Consider the following 12457-nt stretch of genomic DNA (forward strand, 5'->3'; position numbering starts at 1 on the left):
AGTTTTTTCAGGCTGGAACAAACCGTTCCCCGGGATTCACATGAACACATTAGTAACTTATACTTAAATGCTGATGGGACATTTTTTAGAATGTGATAAGTGTGAAATAGCCCATAGTTTTATCAGTTTTAGTTGCTGCCCACTCCTGCTAAAAAAAGGTTGATTGTGATCATTAAGTTGCAGGTAGGCAGCGCCTCTGGACTGTAAAGTAGGAATGTTAGTGTGCAGTGATGAAAGCAAACTTTGCTCAACACCTGTCTATATATATTGCAGGTTTCAGTGGCTGCCCAGTCGATCCCTTCGCTCTCTTGTCTGGGAATAAAGAAGTGGTAAGTAAGAGCAACTAAGACCATTTTTTCTCCTTTTTCTTCCCCCCCCCCCCCCCACTTATTTAGCTTATAAATCCAAATCTCTGCTTTTGCAGCTCAAGGAATGGCAACAGAGATTTGGAGTGGCATGTGAAATGTCATCCACTTGTTAGCTTTTTCACCTGGTGTTCTTTCAACTGTGTTTGTATTTTAAGGAAGTGATAAAAAAATCATAGTTCTAAGAGCAAACTGTGCTACTTTTTATCTGCAAATAACTAGATTTATTTTTATGGAATATGATAAAGAAGAAAATCCTGTTACTGGCAACTGTCAGAAAACCCACAGAAATAACCGCCTATAGCATAAGAAAGTATTGGTTTAACTATTACTTGGATTGAAAAGAAGTGAGATTTCACGTCATAGTAATCAGTGGTATTGGATACTGGAAAATGTCTAGGACATGATTAATGAAACACTGGAAGGAAGGACTGTCAGTTCATGTGTTAGCATAGATGTGTGCTGCACTATGGTCATGTCAGGCTATTCTCGATGGAAACATTTTCTTATGCTAATTTGATTTGATACACGGAAGTAAAAGGAATACATTAGGCTAATGTAGTTAGCTCAACTAATGTGGCAGTGGGCAGAAATCAGCTGGTTTCTCAGTAACTTTTATTAGCAGCTCTTCCATTAGATCAGTAAGTCTTTTTATGTTATTACTTTTTCCTCTCTCAATTCTTTGCTATGTGTTTTGTGTTCGGGGTGGGGTAGTTCTGTTGTATTTTCTTGGTGATGGGATTTTTATTTTTCTTGTTGTTTTATTTTTTTTAAAAAAGTAATTGTTTTATTTAAATACCTAGTAGGCATTTCAAGTACTTCTTTGATGTTTCCTAGCTCTGGCTTCTCAGTGACGGTGTCTGGTCCTTTGCTTGATTCTGAATGTAAAAATTAATGTTTGGGATTCCTTTTTTTTCAACACTTGCTTAGAAATTCTCTTTAGTAGTTTAGTTTATATATTTGTGGGGTTTTTTTAGTTTTGCTGTGTGTTACATTCAAGCTTGTGAGCAACAAGTCTCAGGGATCCACACAATGCTCTCTTTTTTATATATATATAGCTTTCACATATCTATTTTTGACTTTACTGCTACATTAGCTGAAAGTTTACATCTTGGGTAAGCCTGATAACTTATTCAGAGAAAAAGCCCCAAGGAAGCAGCTGGTGCCAAAGCAAAGACAAGACTTGCTCCTAGCAAGGCTGAATCATTGCTGGTGGTTTTTAAGTCATTGCGTGTTCTGTTGCATCTGGGGCTTTGTGGCTTTCATGGAACAGGTTCTGGGGCAAAATTATCAGCTGATGTAAAGCCACTGAATGAATTTGTGCTGGCTGAGGATCCTTCCTTTCCTGTCTCTATGCAATGTGCTTCTGTGCTAGAAATGGTACATTTTGAGGGGAAAACGACAGTATTTCTGCAAACTGTGTGTAAGAAAGATTGCCCTGTAGCTTGGTATTTACTCCTATGAAGCATGTGTGGTAAATATTCATATTTACTAAGTCATACGGTCGGATATCAGATTAGGTGATAAATCCCTTCTTAACATAAAAATGGTAGCACAATGGTGAATGACAAGAAAGCAATGTGGTTTTGTAGAAAAGCAGAGAGATAGAGAGAGGAGCCTGGCTGAATCCAAAACTTGATTTGGAGTTGCTTAAGCTACCTGTAGGCACAGGTATGGTCACACTGGTGGTTGTTGCAGTTATTACCAGTTGATTTTGAAAATACTGCTATTTTCTCCAGTGCTTTTATTTCATCTTGCTTTGACTGGCTCTATTCCCCCATAGGTGAGATTTCTTTAAGACTCACTGCTTTGTAGTTCATCTTTCAGGCACAACGTGGCCCTTTGGTGAGCTGTCACGGGTGGAGAGGTACAAACAATACAGTCCAGGCACATGCAGGTGGAGTTCATATTCTCCATGCTACATCCAGCAAAATAAATACATTTACAACTGTTCCTGATTTAAAACTGAAAAGCACCGAGAGACTAGCCCTGCAACAGAGGCAGTGCTGTTACAGTCCAGTGAGTCACTGAGGAATGCAATATAGGGCAACTGCATGACACCCAGTGTTGCTCAAATAATTCCCCAGAGACTTTAACTCTTTGAGATGCTGTACGGAGAGAGTCAGTACGGATACAAAAACCACGGGAGCCAGCTCAGCTTTGACTTTCCCTCTCTTTATTTCAGAATTTGAATGCCATTGATTTCCATCTATCTCCCTCTTAGGAGCAGGAGGTTTCAGTTTCTTTTGGAGTTAGAAAGGATGTCAGATGTAGTTAGCATTTTCCGAAGGTGAGGAAAGACTATACTTACAAGGAAAGGAGCACACAAGATGGTGTGAGAGGATTTGCTGCGAGGTTCACCGAAACGGACTGGATTACAGTTTGCGCAGGCATTAGCTTTCAGACCTTTGCAATATGCATAGCATATTTTGACCTGCCGCTCTCGGGAGGAAATCAGCTCCCATTTCAGCACAGCTCCGGAGAGGTGGATCTCCAAAGTGACAGCCCTTGTCCAGAAACAAGCTCCGGGACGACGCCCTGGGTGCAGCTAGGACAGGAACCGGACGCGTGGCGCTGAGACACCCGGGCTGACACGGGGATGGGCAGAGCTCGTCACTCCGGGAACCTCCAGCAGTTGTGGCTAATCCTGCCTTTGGACCTGCGTCCAGCTAAATGTAGCTCCTTGTTGCAGTGTGCGTCATCACTGGCTCGTCCTCTGCCCATTCTCTAATGTGTTCCTTCACAACGTAGTTATGTCTTCAGTGCTCAAAAGTAAACCACTATTAGGGTTTTCATTGTCATTTATATCTTGCATCAGTGATACTGGTCTTCTGCACCGCGCCTGACACCAACCTTGCCAAAGGCTGCCATGTTGCAGTTAGCTTTGTCACCCCACTGCCCTGCTCCTCCTCTGCATCCAGATTTTCTTCCAAGCATTTGCTCAAGATGTCAGTGTCAATATATTTGGGCCAAGGAAGAATTTTTTGAAAGGAAAACTGTAGGTTGCAGATTGTCCTTTTAGCACAGCGATTAATTAACAGTAAGTAGCTGAGGCAAGGGCTCTAAAAAACAGGGTATCAGGTGGCTGTAAACCATCTTCTCAGCTGTTCCTCTTAACAAGAGTCAGGATCTGGAGAAAGCAGACAGCTTTGGTAGCACTTCAAGGATCTAGGTGGTTCTTCTTTTATCAGTCCTTGATACCAATCACAAAAAACGGGCCGTTCTAGTAATATCTCTGCAAGACCAGAAGTGCAAATGCTGTAAAGACCTCCAGTATTTAAGTCTCCCTTTCCAAATTAGAGGTTCACTAGGGCTCATATGAATAATTTTATACACATATCTATAAAAAAATCTTCCTTCACCAAGGTGGTCAGCTATCGTTCTATGGTATTTAATCACGTAACACAAAACCAGTAATAATATATAACATACCTGTGGGATCCTGACACCTCAGGAACACGGGAGAAGCTTATTATGAAAAAATGCGCTGCCGAATTCTTGAATGGGGAGAGTTTATTTAGGAGACATAGAGGCAGTTTGTCTGCTGAAGTTTTCAAGCTCCAGTTTCTCCAGTGAATGCATCAGCTCAGTTTCCATACAGTAATCATGCAGGCTGAATCCTTCATTTCCATTCTGAGTGTAATAGAAGCTCTGTAGAGGTACTGATCTCTAGGGCTGGTGGTGTCCAGCATATTCTGTGTCTCTCCGTGGTGGGAATATGTTGTCAGTGCAACTTCACATCTGAATTTCCAACATTTTCTTGAGATTGCATTTCACTTAAGAAGCACTTGCTCTGAGCAGTTATTTTGTTTAGAGCTCTTTAAATGCTGAACATGTATAAATGAAACTTGTTTAACAAGACGGAGGTGTTCTGGCATGGGTGGGGCTTGGAAGTTCTGGCATGGGGGAAAATACTGGAATTTGCTCCAAGCAAATGGAAAACCTTGTTGAAACAAGCAAGAAGGGTTATCTTCGGTCTGTTCTGAGATCTTTCTTTGTATATCTTGGGAGCTACTCTGCATCTTACACCACAGATAAAGAATAGAAGCATAGTTTTTCTAATGGACTTGTAGAATAACTGATGTGGAAGGGGACGTACTTTGTGGAGTGCCAGAAAACAACACAATATGTTACAGTAAGACATGAGTGATTTTGTCTGTGACATTAGCTCAAACCAGGACACCTCCCCAGCTAAAGGAGGAGGATATGTGGCTTACTGATGTGGGCAGGGACAAAACATTTTCACCATCAGCTGCATAAAGGATTATGATTAAAGGAATGATTAATTATATTTGTTTAGAGTGGCTGCTAAATGCAGGGGAACCTTGTTTACGGGAGCATGATACCAACTCTTGACATGGACTTTTGGAGGCCGGGCACAGGTGCCCCATTTATGAGCATTGCAGGCAAATTATCTCACCCATGTTCCAGCGGCGCGGGTGCCAGACATGGTGGCCACAGGGCAGCTTTGCCCACTCCACTGGCCGACTCGTGTGGCAGAGAGGGTGGAACAGAGACATTTGAAGGTGAAGCTTTTCTGGTAGGGTTCACTTGTCCCATCCTTTCCACTGAGTTTTCAGTCACGCTGGCTGAGATAACCAACAGCCTTACAAGCCAGGGAAGGTTGAAGTATTATCATATATTGTCTCAGCTCCCCATGGCCACCTTCCCCCTCTTTGCCTCTGGCTTCTGATATTGATGAAGTAAATAAGAAGGATTTCTTTAGGTTTTAGTTCAAGGAGTTACTGCCTCCTCCTTTTGTGCCTGGACTAGGTCTGTCACAAGGGGCTCTATCTGTGCTGGCGGAATTTGGCCGTGTGATGTCTTATTTGTTAGGTTTTTATTTATTATCATTACAATGCATGTCAAATGTGCTCAAATGGGGTCAGGAAGAAAGAGGTTCAGCCAGAGAGCTACCTGGGATGGGTGAGCCTGACCTTACTGCTGCTAACTCACCGTCACTTGCAGCATCGGCTGTGAGTGACGAGCAAACATAGACCTGAAAACGGCCACTGCAATTGCTGTCTAATTCTGGTCTTGTCCAGTCATTCAGCAAGTATCATTCTGGAGCTCTGGAGGACGACTCTGGAGTCTTCCTCCACCTTGTCCAGTGTCATGTTCCCCTCCATGCATCCATGGGAATCAACCAGTAAAGGCAATACATAGATTGTGTTTAGCATACATGACCAAAACTAGGCAATGCTTTAGGGAAGAACTTTCTTTGCTAGGGTCTGTATATTGAGATATCAATTTGTAAAGGCAGTCAGTTAAATTAAGAAAGTGAAAGAGAGGAAAACAGTGCTCTGAGTTTTTGCTGAAAGGAGATAAAATAAATTAAAGAAATGTCTAAGGTTTGGAAAGCAGAGGAATCCTTGCTTTCATGACAATCAAAAGTGAACAGAAATACAGGCATGAGACAAATATATTTTTTAATTGTGTAAATTGCACAGATAAATCAACTGTATAATTTAAAAAATAATTAGAAAATCAATTTTACAAATAAAGGAATAATTCATAAAGATTAGTGAAAAGCTATGTTCAAGGACAAATGGCATCTATTCAAATTTGATCTCTTTTGCTCTTAAACTTACTCATATTTGTCACATACCCTGTTTTAAGGTGAATATTTTGACTGCATGCGCGTTTCAATCAGCACTTCTTTGTCTGTCACAGACCATGGCTCCCTGGCCTGAGGTGGAAAAGCCTGAAACCAATAACTATATAGGGGACGCTTCCAAACAAAATCAGAACATGGCTGGGAAAGAAGGAGAAAATCACAAAGGTAACATGTGCTCACCTGTGAGTTACAGAGATAGAAGTTTGCGGTCTCCTTAGAGAAGACGGAAAGTAATTCAGTGTTCCATTTCATCAGGCAACGTGGCTTCACTTGGAAATAAAGGAGAAATTCAGCCTGCATTTTCCACAATAGCCTTGATAGATGAGACAAGGCCAGAAGAAGAAGACCCATGGGCTCTGCCAGAACTGCAGGACACTGGAGTCAAGTGGTCAGGTAGACATTTTTCAGTCAATAACTTACCTGGATTTATTTTTCCCATCACTTCTGCTCACTTTGTCTTGGTTATTTTTCTGAAATGATACTTGGTGCAAAATTGAATTTAAGATTTGAGGAGTTCTCAGATGTAGGCTTTACATTCTGCCTCACTTTCCCCAAGGGTGAATGGGGATATTATACGTTAAGAAGAATCTGGAAATCATGCTGCTTGCCCTCCTGAAAACACGAGGAGATAGATGGAAAACAGTACAAAACTAATATGGTTTTTCATCCAGGCTCCTCTTGGTCTTTCCTTACTCAGTGGGATGACTGTGTAAAACTGAAGATCAATCTCAGACTTCCTATGGTTTTTGTGATCTACCAGAAGCCTTTACATGGTAAAATTAGATAAACAAACTGCCTGCTTCTGCAGTTAAAATTTGATTAAGAACATTCTTTTGCATTTAATCACACTTTGGGATCACAATACTGTCTTTGACTCTATAGTCTCTGTGAGCTAGACTGTTCCAGAGAGAACACCAGATATATCAAGCAAGTCTTTTATGCATAATGTATTTGTTTTGCAGAACTGGATAGAAAAGGAAAAATCATTCGTGTACTCTATGGGATAGGGAAGTTTGTTTTGCTACTTGGATTGCTCTACTTGTTTGTGTGTTCTCTGGATGTACTGAGCTCTGCTTTTCAACTGGTCGGAGGTATGAAAATGTCTAAAATATTAAAAATAAACTGTGAACGAGACAGTAAATTTCATCTGAGTGTCTAAATTACAAGTATCACTCTTCAAGCACGTTCTCCATAGATTTATGTGTTGAGATATAGATTCAGAAGGAAGAAGCTCTGACTGAAGGCTGACCTTCATTTGTTTGAAAGGGCCTTTGTTTCTCAAATTCCAAAGAGCTGTTGATGTAGGGATTATTGGCCCCAATTTCTTAGTAGGTTCCTGTTACTTTAGTGACAGTTTACACAAATACGTCTATGCATAAATCTGTCCCATGTGAAGGACATTTCAACAAGATGAAATATGAGAAATATGCTCTTGATCAAAGCATCCAGCACTGAAATGTCTCTCAAATCCTTCAAAGATGAAGGCTATTGAAATGTATTTTTCACATTTACCTATCTCCAAGGACTGAATTCTGCTAATGGATCCAGAAGCGGTTATCAGAGAAATATATCAGTTTCAGTGGGTGTATTTTGGATTTTTGACAACACAGAAAAATACAGGAACAGAATTACTCATTAAAATTAATGTACTTTTCCTTGATATGATAACCAAAAGTATTGAGGCAGTAACAGCATTTAAATCTATGCATGTCTGCGTTTTTGCACTACAGTCTTTCCTCTGATGGCCTTAGTTTTATATGGTTCTCTGCAGAGTTCAGTAGAGCTTGTCTTAGTCATTGAAATGAGAGAATATAAAGTATTGTTTGGTAACTGAGAAGCTGAGAGTTCAGGACCCGAATTTGTATCCCTGAGCAACATAATCTTGCACATTTTTTTGGCTGGAATCATAGCTATATATGTATCAATTAAATGGTTGAATGATCTTTAATTAAATGCTCTGATAATTCCTGTGGACTTTACCTTGCACTTCCCTCACTCTGAGAACATGTTTTTTGTAGGTAAAGCAGCAGGGGACATTTTTCAAGATGATTCAGTGCTGTCTAACCCTGTTGCGGGATTGGTGATTGGAGTTCTGGTGACCGTTATGGTCCAGAGCTCCAGTACTTCTTCATCCATTGTGGTCAGCATGGTGTCCTCTACACGTAAGTCTGCTTACTGTACCTTCCTAGAGATCACCCATAAATTTTGGTCTGAGGGGCAAATATTCCCACCGGTGTTCAAGTTGTAGAAGCTTTGAGTGTAAGAGTAGAGACTGCAGGAAAAGATTTTCACAGATGTTGCCCTAATATAAAATAAAATTATTATTGTTGTTATTGTTGTTGTTGTTATTATTATCATGATAATTATTTTTATTGTAGTAGTAGTAGTAGTAAGCTCACAACTGCAATGAAAACCATTGAAAGCCTTGTCATTAAAGGCATTAATTTTGGAAGTATCTGCATACTTTCCTCATGTTAGCCAGTTACTGAACTTCGTTTGTTTCTGTGGCATCATTTCAAAATTCTGCAATAAGTAGAAAAATGAAAAGGGATAACCATGGGCTGCAGTTTCAGTAAGGATTCTGAGACTATGGGAGTGCCATGTTCTCAGGGGACAAACATCTGGACTTGAGAACCTAATCCCAGTGACATCAAAGGTAGTTGGGGTTCCAGTGGCATTAATAGATGTTAATTTTCACCAGGGCAAAGAGCTTGCTGATGATCTTGAGTTTTTCATTCAGTGCTTCCTTTTCTGCTTTCTAGTGCTGAGTGTTCAATCAGCTATTCCTATCATAATGGGGGCAAACATTGGCACCTCAGTTACAAACACGATTGTGGCGCTGATGCAAGCTGGGGACAGGAATGAATTTAGAAGGTATGGTACTTAAACACTAGAGCTGAAATGCTGTTTTTCTTCATTCTTTGTAGGTTTTCTATATTGCCTATCACTACAACAGCCATTCAACATTTCTATTGACCAAAATTTGAATATCTAGTTAGGAAAGTCACAAGCATAGCCAAGGCATAGTGCTGTCTAGATATATGGCTTCATATACTTGAAGAAAAGCGTATTGGGGTCCTTTAAAAGTTTTGTGTTTTTATAAGAATCCACCATTTTTAACTGCATCTTGCACAAGGATAGATTTTTGACTGCTCCCACTATACCACCCACTTTGATTATCTCTTAATTGTGGGAGGGCTGTATAAGAAGTTAATATTACAATATTTTGGTCTGATCTCCTTAAAAGATACTCCAGCATTGGAAGTTTTTTAAGTCTGCAGTAAGAAACAGCTGACAACTGTAGAGAAATGAAGTATTTTGGCAGTCAAATATACAAAGTGACAAGTTTTAGACTGCCCCGTGACACTGGGGCAGCTCATGGCTTACTGGAGATGATCAGTAAGCTTGGGAGGGATATGGTACCTTGTCATTTATGGCATACCAGGTTTATGGAATACACTTAGCCAAAGCCCCTGAGGCTGTAACTGCTCAGGCTGTGGAGGAGAAGCTGGAAGGAAGCTGTACCCCAACAGTTTGCATGAACATGTGAGAGGACTGCAAAGATTCATCTTGCCCCATGAGTCAGGGAGAACATGTCCCTGTCTAAGAATTAAAAATGTTCAAAAATGGGTGAGACGTTCTTCTTTCTTCAGACAAGTACTCTTGGCATCTTCATGTTAAGGACCACTTTTGCTTTTCCTAGTATGTCTGGTTTCACTACCTTTCACTCTGTCAGCGGCGTGGAGACAACTTATTGCTCTGTAGCAAAGTAGACATCTCCTGTGACCCCAGAAACTAAGTGTTTCTTGTCTTGATGTGGGCTTCATCCCCACTTCAGTGATTTCGTATTTAACCAATACAGCACATGTGTTGTTTAATTAAAAGCAGCTCTGTTATTTAATTTCTTCTCCCAGGGCCTTTGCTGGGGCAACAATCCATGATTTCTTTAACTGGCTCGCTGTGTTTGCACTGTTGCCCATTGAAGTCATTACTGGCTATCTTTACCACCTCACCAATGTTATAGTTGAGTCTTTTCATCTTGAAAGTGGCGAGGATGCCCCTGAGCTACTAAAAGTTATCACAGACCCCTTTACAAAGCTCATCATTGAGGTAAGTTCTGACAGTCTTCAAGGAAGCTGTTTACCTGGTTAAGTTACAGCTAATAAAAATCATCTGAATGGGAGGGCTCCTACTCACTTCTCTATGCCCTAGGGGTAAAGCTCATTAGCAGATGGATTCCTCTTTTCACATTTCATAAAGCTCTGGCTCTACATTTCCTGTTTCTGTTTCCCCCACATTTCACCTGTGTTTTGCTGGAGGGACCGGGAAGGTGGGTGAGGACAAATCCAGCCATGTGGGATGGATAGGATGGCAGACTGCTGCCATGGCATTGGCAGACAACCTAACACATAAAGAAGATCTTCACAGGACCTGAAGAGATGACACCGAAATCATGGGAAATTCACACACATCTCGAGGGACAGGTGGAGGTGGTGGGAGATGTGCACAGCTCCTAAAGTAACAGTAGATACATTTAGGTATTTGTATCAGTGTAATTGTTTAAACAGAAAGGGTGAGATAAACTGGTGGGTGATTTGGCAAAAATGTGAAACAGTGTTTGGGTGCACAGAGTTGCACGTTTTTCTGGGAGTAAACCCCCTCCTACCTCTTGGGCAGCAGCTCCAGCATGAATGATGATCATGCAAGCTATATGTGGTTGAACTTCCAGAGCAACTTATTTGAGTACAGCTGAACAGAAATGTGTGATGCAAGTTGGAATAATATTTTGTTTTCTTTTTTTTTTTCTTTCTTTTTTTGAAAGCTTGACAAATCAGTAATAAATGCAATTGCTACAAATGATGAATCAGCAAAAAACAAAAGCCTGGTGAAAGTTTGGTGTGTAACTGAAACCAATGTGGTGAGTATCACACTAAATTCACTGTCAGATTCCTGAGGAAATATATTACTGATCCGTAGCTGACACTCCTTATCATAGAATTGTGAAATTAGATTTTTAAATGAGTGGTTTTTTCAGCAGAAAACTATTTAATGCAGTTTTTGCTCCACTTACTTAAACCAAGGATCTCATACTAACGTTGAGCTTGACCTGGTTGCTTTTGGTACCATGCAGGCCCTTGCTTATCAGAACTGGCAATTTGGAGCCAAGCATTTTCCTCCTTTCACATCCAGATGTCTTTAAATCCTGATACTCCTACCAACTCCCTGAAAGTGGAAAAAATCTGCAACGTAGGCCAAAGAAAATGTCCTTTTGCTCACCATTTATCTATCAATCTAACAAGCACTAGTCTTATGTGTGTTGGGGTGAGCTGGTGGCAGCTGGTTATTTGTAGATTTCTTGGAAAAGTGCCCTTGGAGAAAGCCTCTGTGAGGCTGTGCCCAGTTGTTCTCCACCTGAGCACCACTGCAGCTGGATGGAATCTGTTGCTCAGGCTGACAACAATGAGTATTTTGGTAAAGTGTGGAGCTGAATATTTGGTTTGCCTTGTTCAGCTAGCTAACAGTTAGAGCATTAAATATCCCTTGGATCTCGAGTTGGACTGCTCTACTTGTTGGTGTGTATAGAAAAGTAGTTCCTGATATCCTGAGGCAGAAGATACTTAAGAACACACAATGGAGGTTAAAATTAAATGCTTGGGTTTTTAAAGGAGCCCAGCTCCTATTGAATGATGGTCTGGGTGGCCTGTGAAATGCTAGCTAGGGAGATGGTGCCAGGAGCAGAGCTATGCTGATGTGAAACTCTGCCCAAGTCACGCTGCAGAGGAGCCGAGTCTTTCCTCTCAGGGGAGGCACGATGCTTGGGCAGCTCTACTGCTTTCACTGGGTGCCCCTTCCCATTCTGGCACTGCCTAGCTCTCGGTGACAACTGAGTCCTACAGTTCCCTCACTGCTAGAAGACAAGTAGCTACATGGGATGTAGAGGTTACATTTCCATATATACCTTTTTTTTCTTTGTTTGTCTGTATTTTGGTTGTGTAACTACTGCCAAAGAATACAGTCAAATTACAAAACCACATGAAACTCCTACAAGCTTCACTTGAGCTTGTGGCAGGGAGAGGAGGATCATTTAAATGACTTACATTCCTAGTGAGTTAAACTAATTTCTGGCAAAAATGATTAAAGAGACTTATGGCAGGGATAAACATATGCAGCCCCCATAGATTTAAGGAAAACATAAGGATAAATATTTTGATCTAATGCAGCTGATTTGAAACTCAAATGTCTGAATAAAGTTCAGGAAGGCAAGAAACAAGATTGTGTTTTGCTTCTGAGGGCTGATGTGTTGGAGAGGCTGGAGCCCAGGTGCTCCCCAAAGAGCACCCCTAGCTTTGTCCCTCTGCATGAGCTGGAAAGGGGAATGCAAGTGCAGGTGTCTGCAGGCAGTGCCTGCAAGAAAATACGGAATTATAGAATCATAGAATGCATTGAGTTGAAAGAGGCCTTTAAAGGTTATCTC

The 12457-nt window shown here is 41.0% G+C and overlaps 1 protein-coding gene across 1 annotated transcript in view; it reads left to right on the forward strand.

Moving 5' to 3' along the window:
* The first annotated feature begins 230 nt into the window (after positions 1–230).
* SLC34A2 (solute carrier family 34 (type II sodium/phosphate contransporter), member 2) overlaps positions 231–12457 on the forward strand; it is an 18182-nt gene continuing 5955 nt past the window's right edge. The window contains exons 1-8 of the mRNA XM_009869600.1: positions 231–333; positions 6019–6147; positions 6238–6375; positions 6945–7073; positions 8001–8144; positions 8745–8856; positions 9897–10092; positions 10805–10900. Coding sequence (XP_009867902.1) covers positions 231–333; positions 6019–6147; positions 6238–6375; positions 6945–7073; positions 8001–8144; positions 8745–8856; positions 9897–10092; positions 10805–10900 — 1047 coding nt within the window. The remainder of the gene's footprint in view (positions 334–6018; positions 6148–6237; positions 6376–6944; positions 7074–8000; positions 8145–8744; positions 8857–9896; positions 10093–10804; positions 10901–12457) is intronic.

Source organism: Apaloderma vittatum, unplaced genomic scaffold (genome assembly GCF_000703405.1).
Source record: "Apaloderma vittatum isolate BGI_N311 unplaced genomic scaffold, ASM70340v1 scaffold13415, whole genome shotgun sequence".
NCBI classification, from domain to species: Eukaryota; Metazoa; Chordata; class Aves; order Trogoniformes; family Trogonidae; genus Apaloderma; species Apaloderma vittatum.